At 45.0% G+C, this 18,749-nt stretch overlaps 1 protein-coding gene across 1 annotated transcript in view; it reads left to right on the plus strand.

Annotated features, from left to right (window-relative positions):
* pvrl2l (PVR cell adhesion molecule related 2 like) overlaps positions 1-11,279 on the plus strand; it is a 162,752-nt gene extending 151,473 nt beyond the window's left edge. Inside the window, exons 7-10 of the mRNA XM_077009580.1 lie at positions 3,189-3,327; positions 3,555-3,612; positions 4,661-4,762; positions 8,466-11,279. Of these exons, the coding sequence (XP_076865695.1) occupies positions 3,189-3,327; positions 3,555-3,612; positions 4,661-4,762; positions 8,466-8,681 (515 nt within the window). The 3' untranslated portion in view covers positions 8,682-11,279. The remainder of the gene's footprint in view (positions 1-3,188; positions 3,328-3,554; positions 3,613-4,660; positions 4,763-8,465) is intronic.
* The last annotated feature ends 7,470 nt before the right edge of the window (positions 11,280-18,749 follow it).

The raw sequence follows: 18,749 nt of genomic DNA on the forward strand, positions 1-18,749 counted from the left end.
CAACCACACCAGCCTCAACACTACAGCCAGAATGACCAATCACGGCAGCCTCAACACTACAGCCAGAATTATCAACCACGCCAGCCTCAACACTACAGCCAGAATTATCAACCACGCCAGCCTCAACACTACAGCCAGAATGACCAACCACGCCAGCCTCAACACTACAGCCAGAATGACCAACCACGCCAGCCTCAACACTACAGCCAGAATGACCAACCACGCCAGCCTCAACACTACAGCCAGAATTATCAACCACGCCAGCCTCAACACTACAGCCAGAATGACCAACCACGCCAGCCTCAACACTACAGCCAGAATGACCAACCACGCCAGCCTCAACACTACAGCCAGAATTATCAACCACGCCAGCCTCAACACTACAGCCAGAATGACCAACCACGCCAGCCTCAACACTACAGCCAGAATGACCAACCACACCAGCCTCAACACTACAGCCAGAATGACCAACCACACCAGCCTCAACACTACAGCCAGAATGACCAACCACGCCAGCCTCAACACTACAGCCAGAATGACCAACCACGCCAGCCTCAACACTACAGCCAGAATGACCAACCACACCAGCCTCAACACTACAGCCAGAATGACCAACCACGCCAGCCTCAACACAAGCTAGTTTGATTGTGTGGCTCAGTTGCACAGGGTTCTTACGGGGCATGCAAGCAAGATGCAAAGCAATAACAAAAAATATTCTGTAACGGTTCCTACTGAGGACTTCACAAGTCAGAATTACACAATTTTCGCTGATTATTACCATTACAAAAGGTCTTTCCTCACAGTGCGCTCTTTGGCTTTGTGTTGGCAGTATGCGGAGCGAGGTGGAGACGGAGCAGAGCTTTCTTCTCTGAGAACAATGAATCCAAACATGCAGAAGCACGTTCCTTAAGAGAGCAGAAGAGCATGAGTAAAGAGCCTGTTACTTTACTGGCAGTGACAACGAACCTTAAAATGCGACTCAATTAAAAGTGAGGGAACTCTTAGTTACCTCTTCCTGTGTCGCTAAGATGTTTATGCTCATACCTCAGGCTTCTCCAAACTTTCTTATGTTCATCTTGCTCCCCACCCCCATTCTCTCCTGTCTCCCTTGCCTTTAATAAATGATTCAGAAGAACATGAGTTTCATTGCAAGGAGCAGCCACGTTGGCCCCTTTGCTTTTCAACACCAGGGGCTGGAATTGCAGAGCTCCTCACATATTACTGGTTACTGAGCACTTAGACCCTTCTTCAGCACTCTCAGAATTAAGCTACAGGATGTGAAAACACCACATGCCCTCCACCATGTGCCCTCCCTTAGCAAAAAGAAGTTTATTCAAGTGTACTATGAGAAATGTTCCAATTTAGTCCGAAAAAGTATTAAATTGGTATACTTTCAACTCCATTTAAAGTATATGGTCTGTATATATATATATATACTTGCTATACTTATACTTATACTGAAGTATACTTAATAAAATGAACTTTTAAGTATACTACCTTTTTGCTAAGGGCTTCTCTTTGTCTGCCACCTGCCCTTCTGCATGTACCCTTCTCCATATGCCCTTTGCCACGTACCCTCCACCATGAGCTCTTCTCCACATTCCCTCTGCCACGCACCACACGACACACTGTGCCACAGTCTGAGCATGTTAAACGGCTGCCCAACAAACCGTGCTAATGTTGCTGAGAGGGGGAGTGCAGGGTTTGGCTATCGTGAAATGGGCAGATTTTTCTAGAAGGATTGGATTGGAAACAAGGAACTGCTAGGAGCGTGAGTTATAACCAGGCCCTGAAGGGAGTCTGGATCTCTCTAGATTGTTAAATGATGGCATGTCACAGCTTTGTTGTGTTTGGAATTTGTGATTTCAATTTTGTTGAAGCTTGCTCAACAGTGAAATGACATTTCTCTCTGCCTCTCTCTCTCTCTCTCTCTCTCTCTCTCTCAAGTTATCTGCCATCAGGGAACATTAGTGGCAAATTCTGCTTCATTTAGAGCAGTTCAGATGTCATAGTGAAGAGCCTTCCGTGTAAGTGCATGTCATTGTGTGTGTGTGTTTTAAGTACGGGGTGGGGTTCAGCAACTAGATAAAAAAAGCATCCAAACAGACCTTATGCAATATTCTTGGCTGCAGTCCAGTCATCGTTTCCCTGCCATGTCCCTGTCTCCTCCCACCACAGCATGGATTATTGTCTGTAGGCACACATTTACCAGGTTGTAGTAGATACCCCTTGCAGGTACAGGGATTGCTTCTCTCTCTCTCTCTCTCTCTCTCTCTCTCTCTCTCCCTCTCTCTCTCTCTCTCTCTCTCTCTGTGAGAGAGAGTGTATACATCATTTTAATCTAGGTTTTGGCATCTACCCCATTCTTGTATTGACTTGACATACAGATTGTGTGTGTCTGTTGTAGGTGTGGTGAGAATACAGCTGTGATTAGGCACCCAGGATGCTTAGGGATTTAATTCAAAACTAGAGTGCCACCATAAGATGATAAATAGACCATTAAGATAGAATATAAATTTTTGTACAGCTCCTCCTTTGGATCAGACTGGTATTACACTATATGAACTGTTTGTCCAACAGTTTGTCCAACTGTTTGTTAACTTGTCTTGTCTCCCCTTTGCCTTTCAAAAGGTTAACTTTGCATGTTAATGTTTCAGTATCAGAGCTACCAAGCACTCTCTCTCTCTCTCTCTCTCTCTCTCTCTCTCTCTCTCTCTCTCTCTCTCTCTCTCTCTCACTCTCTCTCTCTCTCTCTCTCTCTCTCTCTCTCTGTCTAATCAGTTTCCATGAATGTGATGGGAAGTCTAATTTTAGCAGACCCACTCCAACAGCAAGTCTGTAAAGACATTGCCTGTGAATCCCAGAGCAGGGAAGTGTCTTACTCTTAGTGTGCTGCACCAAAGAAAGGGGTCGATGATGACCTGCACTCTTAGCCAAATTAGTGACCCAAAGTGACCAAAAATTTCCATGAGGATTATGCTACAAGGGTTATGTTGTGCATATACACCAACACACACACATATACCCAAGCTGACTACTGCTAGGTGCATCTTGAGTTTTGTTCCTATGGCTGGTCTCAGACACATGCAATCAGGAGATGTTGCCTGTTCCAGCACATCATGCATATGCATCTGTCGTAAATGGCTGTAACAGTATGATCCCAGCTCTCGCCTTTTCAACCCTTCCAGTACAGAAACGCATGGAACCTATGAGCTCCATGACGGGGGCCATCATCGGTGGGATCATTGCTGTCGTTGTCATCCTGTGCCTGATCGGAGCCGCAGTAGCCATGTACCGTAAACGCCTACAGAGTGTTGAAAATGGAGAGTGAGTGTACACACACATGCGCCCACACACATGTATATGCATGTGGCCTATACACCTAAGCATCAATTTCTTGCTCATGTTCTATTCCTGTAAAATCTCACTCTGGCACATCTACAACCTCCATTCTATTTTTGCCTCATCCATTTACCATGCGCTCTAATTTACACCTCCACAGTATAGGAATGAAACATAATTACAGCTAACCCCTCTATGCTTTATGTAAGCAGTGGGCCGCCTAAGTACAGGCCACCTCCCCCTGTGAAGGCAGGCAGCTCTACCGAGATGGTGAGTGGATGATTCTCCTGTCAATCAAGTTTGAAACATTTTCACGCTATTTTTACCATTCATGGGTCTGACAGCATGTATCCTTAAGCTCATAGCCTCTACCACATTTTACTCATTGTGAATTTGGTATATTTGGCAGGTGGTTACAAACTAGAACTCTAAAATGTATAGTCTGTTTTTATAGTACAGTTGCACTTCAAAGAATATGCACACCTGTGCATGGCACAGCATGTCAAGCTAACGAAGCAACATTTCCGATTGGCTGAGATTTCCGATTGACGGTTCTGATTATCCCAGCTTTCACAGCAACGAAGTCTAGATTAGGCATGGTTTCACCGCAGCTGAATGGAACGGGTCTGATTGCTTGCACGCACCACACATGCTGTCTAGTCAGTGATTCTGTGATTATTTGATTCGCTACTGGAGAAAGACTGACTTGCATTTAAAATAGCTTTCATCTTCCCAGAGGGCCCCATAGATTCACTCTCAGCCCAAGCTGTGCAGTTGCCTGGAAGTCAGAGCTGTGGGAAGGGTAGCTAGAAATGGAGTTAACATGGGATAATGTATATTGATTGCACATCGGGATGGATAGGGTGTGGCTTAATTGCATGTGCCCAAATTCCTAGTGTGTGTATGAATGTAGAGAGCTGCTTGTGTTGAGTGGGTGATGCTAGGAAAACATGAAAAGTATGACATTTTCCCATGAGAAATGCTTTTCAGTTTGAAAACTAAAAGAGCAGCCAGGTTTCAGCAGTATGAGTTTAAGGGTGGGTAGAGGTTTAAGTGGAGGCAGTGTATTCAGCTACAGTAAAACACTGCTTTATCAGTAAATAAAAAATAAAAATCATTATAAAAGATGTGTGTGCGTGGCAGAATGCATATGTGCATATGAACATTTTGTCTATTTCAGAATAATCTCTGTCTGTCTGTCTGTCTGTCTGTCTGTCTGTCTGTCTGTCTGTCTGTCTGTCTATCTATCTATCTATCTATCTATCTATCTATCTATCTATCTATCTATCTATCTATCTATCCCCCTGCACCCCCCCAGCTCCATAAACCAAAGGACCAGACACTGATGGCCACTGAAACTGCGCCCCTCAGCCGCTACGAGACCAACTACTATGACACCACTGCTGCTGAACCAATCACTGTAAGGGCTGGATTTAACCTCATAACTCCTCGTTTGAGCATGATGCAAATATTTTACACTGGTCTTTACATAGCGCACACATCCCTGTTCCCCTGCTGTCAAGATACCAAAAGCAGCATCAAGTCTTTCGAGCATTGTAGGCTTTTGGCATTAAAAACAAATGTTGTCGCCTGAGTGACAGTGTGAAATGAGTGCGAAGGGAGGTTATGAAACCTTTATATGGCTGCCACCCTCCTGTAGGTTTGGCTTCAGGGCTTAAAATTGAGTTGTGATTTTCATGCGGCTGGTGAAGGCACACTTAGCCCTGAACACCACTGTTCTCTGGGCACCTGGATGCTGTGATTTGTTTCACTGGCATTGACCAAGCTGTGCAGTATCTGAGAATGCACTCCTTACATGTCAAGATAGCGGCATGGCGGTGCATTTGTTTGTTATTGTTGCTGATAATTAGAATAACGCATATTGAGAGATGGTGTTTTAGTCACTCTGCGTCTGTGCTGGCTCAGCGTAGGCGGCCAAGGGTGCGCGTACCACGTCGGAGCACATCGTATTTCTTAAGAGCAGATGTGCTCCTCATTTTTGTATGATGAGACAAAATGAAGACCAAGGAGAAAGTGGCGAAGGGGCAGATGCGGTTCCCGAGTCTGAAACTGCTTCCTCTTACCATCTTAATGAAACGAGCTCAGCTCACATCCATCAAATATAATGAACCTAGTAGTCAAGGGAGGAGACCGGCAGGATCACGCACCTAGGAGAACAGACCTGCGCCCACGTTCTCTGTAATAACTCTGAGTGTGTGTGCAGGGTTTTGTTTTGTTTTTACTGGAGTTAGGGTTTTAAAATCTGTCACAGTTGCAAGACCAAGCAGAAAGTCAGTTATTCTAGACTGTCGGAAGTTGCTGAGAACCAGAAGGTAGGAAGGCTTCCATGGCAGGGGAATTGTGACCTACATTAAATTAGCTAAATTTACTAACATGAATAATAATGCTCCAAAGCTTTCAGTTAACATAATTCAGTATACATTCACCTGCCATTTTATTGGAAACATCACTTTAACATGAAGCCCTTGTAAGGCACATGGAGTGTGAGACATCCTAGAGAGTCCATGAATTGTGTATGTAGGTGTTCTGATACATGCACATATGTTGTCATAGCCAACTGTATTCTTCTGTATCTTCATCAATAATGATTTTCTGACAGTAGAACACTATAGACCCACCCTCAACCCAGCAGTGTGTATTAAAACTTGTACCAGCTAAACAGTCACAACCATGCCACTAAAGTGCCAGTGTTAATGTAGTGTCGAGAATACTCCCAGTAGTATTTGATCAGTAGTGAAAACAGTTATAAGACACAGGGTGATTGACAGAGCCGGAGTGGCTAATCGGGAGATTCGGGAGGATTCCCGATGGGCCGGCTCATGTCAGTCTCTAGTTTGGGCCGATTGGGAGGGAAAAATAATTTTGGGCCGGATTTGGACATGAAACTCCCGGGCTGAAAATGTGTCCCACTCCGGCCCTGGTGATTGACCATATGTGAGTGCTAATAAAGACCTCAAGTATGCAGCTATATATAAGATAAGCCTATATCAAATAAAGTGGCCATTAAGTGTAGGTACAAAGCAGGTGCTTCTTCTAAAATAACAGGTGATTATAATGCTCGTTGATGCTAGCTCTCACCTCTTAGCAGAAACAGTATCATTACGTGACTAACATGTCCTTTAGAATTGCAGTGTTGTGGGGGTTTAATTTTAGTTTTATTCATTATTCATTACACAGCCTCTCGCTTTCTATCACACCCACCCACAGCCACAGCTACACACACACACACACACACACACACACACACACACACACAACACACACATTACCACTACCTCAGAAATAATTTTGATTTATTTGTCCAAACAATATCCATATAATGATATCACAGTTAACCATTTTACTTACTTCACAAAAGACATTAAATGGTCCATGACATGGTGAACAGCTTAGCTACACACTCACGCTGAAGGCAACAGCTAATGACACAGAGCACTGTATGACGAACAGCACTAACACTGCCAAAGGCCCTTTATGAGGATTAATATGATGCGCTGGTTATTTCATCAGCCATGATAGCCGTAAAGCCAATTACTCCTATAAGGAGTGTGTGTCAGGTGGCCCCACACACACTCATGGTCCTTTAAGTGACTCCAGAGGTGCTGCTAAGATTGAAGGGTTTCATTCCCTCTGTGACCGTGTAAGTCTTAGAGATGCTGCCCCGAAGCACTGTTTTCAAAACAAATGGGTTTAATTTACAGTTCAAAGATAAGGAATTATAGAAAGAGATACTGACTATAGGTATATATGATCATGTAATTATTTATTTAAAAAGAAGACAACTTATTTTGAGTAGACCACTAGCCACTGAACTGCATATTCAGTTCAAGTGTCAACAGTTCAATATCTGAAATGCGTTGTAATCTCTGAAGGAAGATTTGATTTTCAGTGGTCTTTTGTCATGCTGCTGAGAAAAATGCCAGATCCTAGAGCCCTGCTAGATTGTGAGCTAGTCTTCTACACTGAGATCTTCTACACTGAGATCTTCTACACAGAGATCTTCTACACAGAGATATATTTGTGGCTATAATAAAACAACAAATTTTTGTGCTTTGCAGTGGTTAGTTATAGCCACAGCAAACAATAATTGTTCAACATAAAGCAACTTGGCTCTCTTGTTTATGCACAGCAATAGAGAGGAACTCACTCACTCAAACTGTTGATGTTAAAATATGACAGATTCTTGTGTTATATAGCTAGTTAGCTAATACATATGCTTGGGGTTGCTAATAGTGACTTATGTTTGTTTGCTTGTTGGGACCAATTGAGGGAAAATGTCTGTAAGACTCTATAGCTATGTACCTATTCCTCTTTTAGTCATGACACAGAAAGCTCTGGTTCCTTTAACAGATGTTTAATGCTGGGCTGCAGTAACACAGACACTTTTACCCTAACACGGTGTCATTACACCTACATTCTTGCATTGCAGAACTAAAAGGAAATGCACATGGAGGATAGACTATCGGGACATTTTCGTTGACACAAAAAACATCTGAAACTTATAACTTGAAATTACATACACATACCACTTTGCCTGCTCATGAACTAAGAGAGGGGAGCTTATGTACAACACTCTTTCTTAGATGGTAAAGGATTACAAACAGTTCTGATGAGGCTCTAACAAATGACAACTGAGTACTCCATTCTTACAGTGAAGAAGAAGAAAAAAAACACAAAGTACCATGGGAATTAAGGTGCCCAATAAACAGTAATGAACAATACAATGCCCCCTAGCTGGAATAAGCATTCTTAAATTGAAATTGGTTGACTGCAGATACAGTATCTTTTGGATGGATCAAAAGATTCATTTTCAAACCTTGTATGTTGTCCACAACTTCATAGCCAGTACCACATAGAAGATTCATATACCATATACATGCCCTCATCCTTCTCTGCTGCAGTTTCAGATTCAGAACACTAGTCACATACTGTATATGGTCTGAAATAGGATTTCAAAGAAAGCACACTGAACTTACCCATGTGTTTAAAGCATGTGTTAGTACCATCTATTTACGTTAATACTGCTTTTATCTGTGTTAATACTATCTGTGCTACGAGATAGCTCAAACTGTCCACATACTCAAACTTTTGTTGTTCTTTAGGACCTTGACGATGACCACCCCAGCAGTCCTGCAAATGGTGGCACCCCCTCTACTTGGCAGGGTTCAGGACACCCTCCTGGTATGGACGAAGGTGCCAGCGACCTGCTTCCTCCATACGAGCCTGCCAGCCATGACAGCCTGGACACCAACCATGGGACCCCAGTTGCTGGTGTCAGCCGTGGGGAAAGTTTCATGTCGGCGCCGATGTTAGTCTAGAGGGGCCAGGCTTTTATCTGCCCACGCCACTGCCGTCTGTCTCCCAGCATCAGCTTGAACCAACAGCATGGAAGCCACAGCCGGGCACCCACAGACACCACCTCAGTTTACACACGTGGTTGAAGGAGTCCTATCTTACATGCTCGATGTCATTTTTTAGATTTCCCACTTTTGCGTACGGTCAATCCATATCACGTAATGTTTTGATCACTGTTGGATCTGTATTTAAATCATGCTTTGATTTGATCATGGTTTGATTTGAGCCGATGCTGTTTCAGTGAAAAAAAACCTTCAGCCGTATGTGGGGAAAACTATCAAACATGAGTAAAATTCTTTTTGCTTTCATTTAGCATCTTGTTTTAATGAACATGAATGAAGTTTGTTAGCCAATTTGACTTCAATAGAACAACAACTTGGAATGATAGCTGAAAGTACAGTGCTTTAATTTAAAATGTTGCATCTTTAAGTACTTTATATTTTGCAAACATTCAGTTCAATGCACTTTTATTCGGTGTTACCTGCCTTTGCCTGTGTTTTGAAAATCAATGGTTTTAAGGAAATTGTCTTGTAGTATATGCAATGTATTTCACATATGGCAAAAAAGTATTTTTATATATATTTTTAACCTTTTTGATTTGCCAAGTGACCAACATTTTTTTCTTTTAAGTTTTACATGGTTACAAGTACCAAAAGATATCTTGTAAATACCATTATTAAGTCATTTTCATTCTTAGTCAAATGTCTGCTAAAAAAGTAAAGAAAAGAAAATGGTGGTGTGTAAAATTAAATTTTTGAACTTTTATTTTAACATCTATTTCGGTCATATATAAATGTAAATTGTTAGGAACTGTGTAATCTGCATGGCATGATTGGTGGTTGTCCTAAACACAATGAGCACATATTGCATAAGTTTCTTTATTTTATGCCTCATTTCAGCCATCGTCTCTCAGGCCCTGTTAAGCACAATTATATAATATGGAGTGAACGGGTGGAAGAGGTTTGTTAGTGATGACAACCTAACATGTTACTAGAAATTTTGGAATCTATGATTTGTAATTGATGATTTGTTTGCATTGTATACTGCATCTGTGTTGATGCTGTCAGTAGATCTTTAAAGTCAAACCTGGCTGGAATGGAAAGAGAGAAAGTCTCCCTTTAGCACAGCAGCAGCAACTTGATGATTTGGGCACAGTTCTATTTTAGATGTTCATACTATTTATGAGTAGCTTGTCCTCAAGACTACATATAGTACAAGCACTCTTGGCGTACTCATATTAGACAAACTGTTTAAAAGCTTCACTGCACACGTGTGCCAAAGAGCTTGTTAATCAGTTGCTTCCCATCCTACATGACTGCTCACTTACATCCTCCCCGTGACGTAGACTGGACCTGCGTCCTATGCCATGTGTTTTGTGCCACGTCCTATGACTTATGTGATTTGCAAATCCTGACATGTATGGCCTCTTCTGGGCAGGGCTAGCTCAGTAGAGTAGTGGACTAGTAATCAGAAAGTTGCTCGTTTAAATCCCTCCATGGCCAAAGTACCACTCTTGGGTCCCTGAGCAAGGCCCATAACCCTTGATTGCTCTAATTGTATTCTCACAACTATAAGTCTGGATAAAAGTGGCTGCTAAATGCTGTAAATATGAATTCTGACTGGTTCTCAACTCTACTCGCTATGCCATATGATAGATGATAACCAAAATGTTATATCAGCAATTTGTAAGATAAGTTTCATATCCAAACATCTTGAAGGGTGAAGAGACAACAGGTGGAATTATCTCAGGCCAGCTGAGATACACCACCCGTATTAACCAACAGCAGTGATCTCCAAGATTGCTTTAATTAGCCAAACTTGATATAAAGTATTGTGTTTTAGTAAAGCAAAGAGAGTATGTAAATGTAAAAATTAAAGCAGATAGATAGATAGATAGATAGATAGATAGATAGATAGATAGATAGATAGATAGATAGATAGATAGATAGATAGATAGATAGATAGATAGATTTTTTTGCTCTTTTGGACATGCAACTATGGAGAATTTACACTGAAGATCAGAATGCAACAGCTTAGTCTTTTTCTTTCTATTGTGTTCCTGCCTCATTTCCATGTCCTAAAAATGGAATGGATGTCTGCATGCTATGTGGGCTCCAGGCTGCTCCGAAATGGCTGGAACTGAACCGTGGCTTGGCTTAGGTAGTCACTACAACAGTGTAGTACAGGACGCTTATCATCACCACAAGGGACATACTGGAGAAGCCTTGCCAGTTTTTCCTTATGCTATTAGGATCAGCTCACCTTCTTAATCAGAATATTAAAATGAATTATGTTATTTAATGAGAATTTAAGTACCTTTATGCATCATGTCTTACCTGTGAGCATTTAGATGAAAACATTTTGAGGGGAAAAAAAGACAATCATCATGACATAAAAATGATTTAACTTAAAAACGATGTTAATTCTCTCAACCAGTTTTGCTTTCAAACGACCACAATGGCTGTAAAAGTTGCATAGCTACTGTATGTACTGTAAATCTGTCTGAATTGATGGTGTCAAACACATAGGCTGTGATCAATTAAAGAGGACTGTGCTGCTCACTCTCCACCCTTCAGCTTTCTCATTATTACTGCCAGACCAAATGTGCCTTCGTTCATTTGTTTGAGCTGCAGTGCTATGACACGTCCTGCCCCTTTATGGTCAAAACACCCAACACTGTACAAACTACCACACTCTAAAACATTTTTATTATTTTTTTGAGGGAAGAGTTCCTTTCTTTGTGGGGCATTTATTTATAAACATGGGAAACCTGTTCTGTGTTTTATGAATCATTGTGATGTCTAATAAAATAAAAACCACATTTTCTCCTTCTTGTTTATTTGGCACAGTGAAATTGTGGCACATGGTAACTACAAACAAGCTTGTAGCTAGTTATCATAGCAAAAGAAAATAATTGTATCATCTTGTCTGGCATACACATTTTACCATGTGCAGAGACCAGTGTGCAAGCTTTGATGTGGCTGCACATGTCTGCCAGTCTTTATTTGGTATAAAACTCTGTGTATGTGTACTGCTAATTTCAGACAATGGTTTGTCCACTGTCCTTTTATTACAGTAACATTGCTTATTTGTTCAGATAGTATGTCAAGGAGGGATTGCAACCCATTGCAATAGCGCACCCAAAATAAATTAAACGGTGATGTGACTTGATGTTCATTATTTGTGTGATGCTCTGTTAACTCCAGAGTGTTGAGGCAGTTCATGACTGTGGTGTGACGGGCAGGGAGTGCGAAATAAATTGGAGCAATCACGCCAAGTCTCAGGGAAAAAGGAGGGTTTAATGAAGAACGTGTGCAAACCAAAAACCTGTGACTCGATCCGAATTAAGGATATAATAACCAGCAGTCAACTGCTCCAAAGACAAGACATATGTAGACAGACAAACGACCATCAGGTGAGGTGGACCATTGACCCCGCCCACCTGAGGGATGAGCACAACGCAACAAAAACAGGACAACTGCCGCAGTGGACGGGGGCAACCGGCAGGGGGCCCTCCGCAACGTGACGTGTTGGAAGTCAGATTAACATGTATAATATATTCCTATCCTATTAATGCTGCTATGCTATGTAATGCTGTTATGTAATGCTGCCATGCTGTCTCAAACCCAGGCTCAAATGCAAAGGGTCTGCTACCTTTTGTTCATGTAGTTTTTGGTTGTATATGTGTGTGTGTGTGTGTTTGTTTTGGACCTTATATACCAGTTTGACTTCTGCAGGCACTCACTGCCCCTTCGCGTAATAAAATGTGCTGGGATGTGAGCTGAGGATGGAGCTCCATATCACTGCCTGGTAAATCAACTGCAGGACACACCAGAACACCAATGGAGTCATGACAAAATGTTGACTATAATAATGTGTAATCATCGGGGGTTGGGGGTGGGGGTCTGCAGGTCAGGGGTGGCGATGGGGCAGGAAGCTGGGGCGATTACTTCCAGGTTATTTGCTTTAACCTGTGACTGCTTAGATAGCAGGGGTAAGAGAGTGTGAGCGTGGGACATCAGAGAGTCAAAAAACCTATAGTGTGATGAAGGAAATGGAGCGGATGAGGAAGAAACTGAGAAAAAGCAGTGCCAGAGAAAAGAGGTAAGGGATCGGTTTTCCCTTCTGAAGTGCAGGATTGACCTTCTGCCTGCATTAAGCTGAAGGAAGAGAAGAGTGGGTGGTAAAAGAATGAGTGAACTGGTTTTGAATGGGAAGATGACAAAAAGCACTGGTAAAAATTGAGACAGAGTGCCACCTAGTGGCTGATGGGTATTTTGCTGAATACATTTGGTTGTTTTGTTGTTGTTTTGAGAAGACAATATTGCTTTATTATTTATCATTCATTCATCACTCATTTGTTACACAGCCAAAAATGTTAATAAAAACATGCAATGACTCTTGTCAAACATTAGATTATATATAATTTCTTTGATTTGAATGGTTTGAACAAAGACATTAAATAAAGACATTTTTTTTTTTTAATTAGACATTTCCTCAAGATATTTACACTAAGTTGACTATATGTAATTTTACCATTTGGGCTTAGAAACAGAAGAATCAGACAGCCTTAACTAAATTAGTTCCTACTAATAGGTGAGCACAATGTCCAGATGGCCCATGTGATCCAAAGCACCCTGAAGTCAGCATTACAGCACACACGTTCCTCCTAAAGCATAACATTATTGTGATTATATACACTCCTGTGAAAATATCTTACATGACTGCTGCAAATGTGGCCAGGTACTGGATGTAGCCTACTGTGGAACGTACCTCATCTTTCCTCACAAAAAGCCCAGAAACTAGAAGATCAGCAGCTGCACACTGATAAGCGTGAGCTATAAGAAACGTGCTCAGCATCTGGCATCATCAGATTCATCCAGAACTGACGGCAACCAAGAAACATTGAAGGTTTCTCTCTCATGTATTAAACAGGTTGAAGTGGGTGTTATAACCAATAAAGTAGCCTTTGTCTGCATCTGTTACATTGTAATGACCTTATATGACCTAATTTTTCCATATTACACTTTCCATATTTCTCAGTCGAGTTGGTACATTTCTCACATTATGGTTTACATTGGAATCACAACAAGTGCATTTCTCAAAACAATTAGTGCAAACAGCAAAACTCAATGAAATACCTGCAAAAGCACATACTTCACTCAAAATTCTTTGTTTTTGCCTCAAAAGCAAAATATTCAGGTCAGTTTGTCAGTGCCATCAGAATATCTAGTCGGTGTGTCATTGCCTATGAACAAGGCAGTCAAAGTCATGTTGTCAGTGCAGACTGTAAGTATATTCTGATGGAAACTCAGCTAAGCTTTTAATTACAAGAATGCTGCACATTCTGTGGTATATCAAATGAAACCATACATGTTACACACAAAATACAAATTTACATATAACACAAGGTTACACATGATTGTATGTGGGAAACTGATAGCAAGAAATTGGACTTGAATCAAATGTATACAGTAATATTGTTTGACTGTATTGTTTGCACTGAAATTTGTTGACAAAAACAAATCTGACTGAAATTCAGAAAAGACAAACAACTGTTTGGAAAAACTGCAAAATTAGAGACTTAGTAGAAACTCTGCTCTACACATTCAAAACAACCTGAGCACATACAGCCTCCTCTTGTTGAGGTGTGAAAATGGAAAGTCTGCCACCCCTATGAGCTAGTCTTGATGTCCTATAGTATATGGTATGTGTAAAACATGGTGCACAATTGTGGCCCTTATTTTACTGTTTTGTCCCCACAACTTTACACCACACAGTCCACAGTCTTATCCCTCTTCTTGGCTGTTCATTCTGTACATGTCCTCGTCTTTCCATTATAAGACTTCGTGATACTGCAGTGTTTAGCGTCTATAAATGTTTGCCAATTACAGTAAAGGTTCATGAGACGCATCTCTGACCTATGGTTGAGACCATTGGTTGATCTAAACCTTCACAAATTCCCTTTCGTACTGTAACTGAATGTTCACTTGCGAACAAATGTATCAAGTTAGGTTACCAAAATGTAACAAATTTTTTTAAAAAGAAATGTAAAATGATGCCTGAGAGATTATGACATCATGATATGATTATGACAGAGGTTGAGATTCGAGGGTTTTATTCTCCATTACAAAACAGAAGAACTCAGGCCACTAGGCAGTACAAAACAGCAGGTTTAACGAAAATAAGAAAGGCAAGAACGAAGTGTAGAGCAGAGACCAGCGAGGCGACGGGAGACTCTCACGTTGCGAGGCGAGGGGTGCAAGCAGTATGCGCAGCACTGGACGGCGCGACCTGTTGGAATATAAAGAGCCCGAGGCTGATTAGTAACAGGTGTCAATACTCGGGCGATTGGGAACGAGGGTGTGACCGTGCGTGAGGAGGCGTGTGCAGCGTTAGAGTGGGCGTGTAGGTAGAGGAAGGTGTGTGTGTGTGTGCGTCCTCTGGCAGCGTCTGGGCTGACGCCGGACGCTGGGCTGACCCACCGTAACAGACCCACCGGGGCCCCAAGGACCCCTTCAGCCTAAGCTTCCTCGGACGACCCGGGCGGCGAGGAGCCGGACGACGCGGATGTTCCCGATGGAAGGAGGCGATCAAGGAGGGGTTCAGCACCCGGGAAGCCGGAACCCACGACCGCTCCTCTGGACCGTAGCCCTCCCAGTCGACCAAGTACTGCAGGTTCCTGCCCCTGCGCCTCGAATCCAGCAGCCTCCTCACTATGTATGCAGGACCGTCACCCAGCTGCAGGGGGGGGGGGGGGCGGACTGGACCCAGTTACTTCACTCAGAGGCCCCCTTCGGACCGGCTTTAGAGCCGAGACATGGAAGGACCTCGAGATCCTGCGGTTCCCCGGCAGGCACAAACGATACGTCACCGGGTTAACGCGCTGCTGGATGACGTAGGGACCCGTGTAGCGGTCCGCCAGCTTACCCCTGGGTCCCAGCCGACCGTCGCCGGTAGACACCCACACCTTGTCACCCACCTCGTAGGCAGGAGCCTCACTCCTTCGGCGATCCGCCTTCGCCTTGAATCGCTTCACAGCCACTCGCAGCTTGCTATGTGTGTCTGCCCACACACGTTCGCTTTGCCTACACCAGTCCTCCACCACAGGCTGGTCAGACGCGGCAGGGTTCCAGGGATACAAGGGTGGCTGTCTACCTAGCACACACTCAAACGGCGTCTTTCCGGTGCTTGCCTGTACTAAGGAGTTCTGTGCGTACTCCGCCCAGGTGAGCAGAGAACACCAGGTATCGGGGTATTCGCTACAGAACGCCCTTAGGAATCTCCCCAGCTCTTGGTTAGCACGTTCCACCTGTCCGTTTGCTTGTGGGTGGTACCCGGATGTAAGGCTGACGGTGACGCTGAGCTTCGCCAGGAATTCTCTCCACACCCTCGACGTGAACTGAGGACCTCTGTCGGAGACGATGTCCTCCGGTAAACCGAACTGGCGGAACACCTCTCTGAACAGTACCTCTGCCGTCTCCCAAGCCGTCGGCAACCCGGGCAGAGCTACAAACCGTACCATCTTGGAGAACCGGTCTATGATGGTGAGTATGACGGTCTTTCCCTCCGACGGAGGTAGGTCTGTAACTAAATCGACAGCGATGTGAGTCCAGGGCTGGTTAGGCACAGGGAGGGGAAGCAGCTTACCCGCCGGAGGCATGCGTGGCACCTTGCTTCGGGCGCACTCCGGGCAGGAGGCGACGTGCTGCAAAACGTCTCTGTGCATCCCGGGCCACCAGTAGCGCGCTCCCAGCACCTGAGAAGTCCGAGTGGATCCGGGGTGACCTGTGCCCAGAGAGGTGTGTGCCCTGCTGATGAGAGGTGTGCGCTGAGCCGGCGGCACAAACTTACGGTGAGGAGGGCACCGCGGATGGGGATTCGCGGCGCTGATGGCTCTGTCGATCTCCCAATCCACTGCGTTTAGGAAGCAGTCGGCCGAGAGGATCGGCTCCTCCTCCGTGGACTCCCGACTCTCTGGGAACGATCGGGAGAGAGCATCAGCGCGTCCGTTCTTGGCACCGGGGCGGTAGGTGACCTGGAAGCGAAACCTGGAGAAAAACAGAGACCAGCGTGGTTGCCGCGCGTTCATTCTCTTGGTCGTCTTGAGATACTCCAGGTTCTTGTGATCTGTGATGACAGTGAACGGGTGTTTCGCTCCCTCTAGCCAATGCCTCCACTCCTCTAAGGCTAACTTCATGGCTAGTAACTCGCGGTCACCTACCCCATAGTTCTGTTCTGCCGGGCTTAACTTTTTGGAGAAGAAGGCGAGTGGTTTGGGTGAGCTGTGCTTCTTAAAGCGCTGCGATAGTACGGATCCCACTCCCGCATCCGAGGCGTCCACCTCCACTATGAACGGCTTACTCGGGTCAGGCTGGTGTAATACGGGAGCGGAAGCGAATGCTTTCTTCAACGTCTCGAACGCCTTCTCTGCCTCGGCAGACCACTGCAGCCTCTTGGATCCCCCGCGTAGCAGATCGGTGAGAGGCTTTGCTATACGGCTGTATGAACGGATGAATCGCCTGTAGAAGTTCGCGAAGCCCAGGAAACGCTGGAGCTCACGCCGTGTGTGAGGCGCCTTCCATCCCTTCACAGCCTCCACCTTGCCAGGTTGCATGTGCACGGAGCCCGGCCTAATGATGTAGCCTAGGAAGCTCACCTCCGATAGGTGGAACTCGCACTTCTCAAGCTTGCAGTAGAGCCTATTGCGCAAGAGAGTGCCCAGGACAGCGCGTACGTCATGCACATGTTGGTCCAGGGATGGCGAATAGATGAGGATGTCATCGATATAAGCGACGACGCATCTGTTCAGATACTCCCTAAGGACCTCGTTTATAAACACCTGGAAAAACGACGGCGCCGTAGCCAAGCCGTACGGCAAGACCCGGTATTCGTAGTGTCCCGTGGACGTACTAAACGCCGTTTTCCACTCATCCCCCTCACGGATGCGGATGAGGTTATAGGCACTGCGTAGATCAAGCTTGGTGAATACCCTCGCTGCCCTCAACTGCTCCAGTGCCGATGGCACGAGCGGAAGTGGGTAGGAGTAATTCACTAGGAGGGAATTGAGTCCTCGATAATCCACGCACGGCCTCAACCCACCGTCCTTCTTCACAAAGAAGACGCTGGCTGAGGCAGGCGAGGTGGACGGAGTGATGTAGCCCTGCGCCAAAGCCTCCTTGACGTACTGACCCATGACTTTCTCCTCCTCCTGAGAGAGTGGGTAGACTCTGCCCTTGGGTGGAGTGGTACCTTCCTTGAGGGTGATGGTGCAGTCCCACGGGCGATGCGGAGGAAGCTGAGCTGCTCTGGTGGCGCTGATCACCTCCGCCAGATGGCGGTATTGCCCAGGGATCGCTTGGAGGGAGGCTACATTAGGGCTCTCTATACTAGTGGTCATGAGTCGTGTGGGGGCGCGACAATGCGCACCTCTGGGTGAGGTGAACCACCGTAAAATACGCCCCGACGACCAACGAATGAGGGGATTGTGTAAACGCAACCACGGGAGACCTAGGTGACTGGGTAGCGCAGGTTAGACAGCACGTGAAACGATATGTGTTCAGTATGACCTTGTATGGTGAGGCGGATGGGAGAGGTGCGATAACGAATGGTGCCCTCGCCCACCGGCCGGCCGTCCAGCGCCTGCACATGCCTCGGGATCTCCAACTCTCTCAAGGGAACCCGCAGTCGCTCCGCCAAACTCCGCTCCATTATGTTGCCCGACGCTCCAGAATCGACTAGGGCGAAAACCCCCACAGAGCAACCCTTATAAGAAACTGATGCAGAAATGGAGAGCAAACTGCCGGTCAAGGAATTACTCACCCGAGCTCTGCCACCGCCCGGGCGAGCGGTCTCTCTGGCTGCGGTAGTCTCTCCCAGCTGCATCGGCTCAGGGGCTTCTCGTTCCTTAGGCGTGGGTGCTGGGGGTGTGCTGGGCATGAAACCGGACACCGGATGCTTCTCCTGCAGCAAGCGGTCGTAGGTCACCGCCAGCCGAACCAGCTGATTAAAGGACTGGCCCTCCTGGCGGC

Source organism: Brachyhypopomus gauderio, chromosome 6 (assembly GCF_052324685.1).
Source record: "Brachyhypopomus gauderio isolate BG-103 chromosome 6, BGAUD_0.2, whole genome shotgun sequence".
NCBI lineage: Eukaryota > Metazoa > Chordata > Actinopteri > Gymnotiformes > Hypopomidae > Brachyhypopomus > Brachyhypopomus gauderio.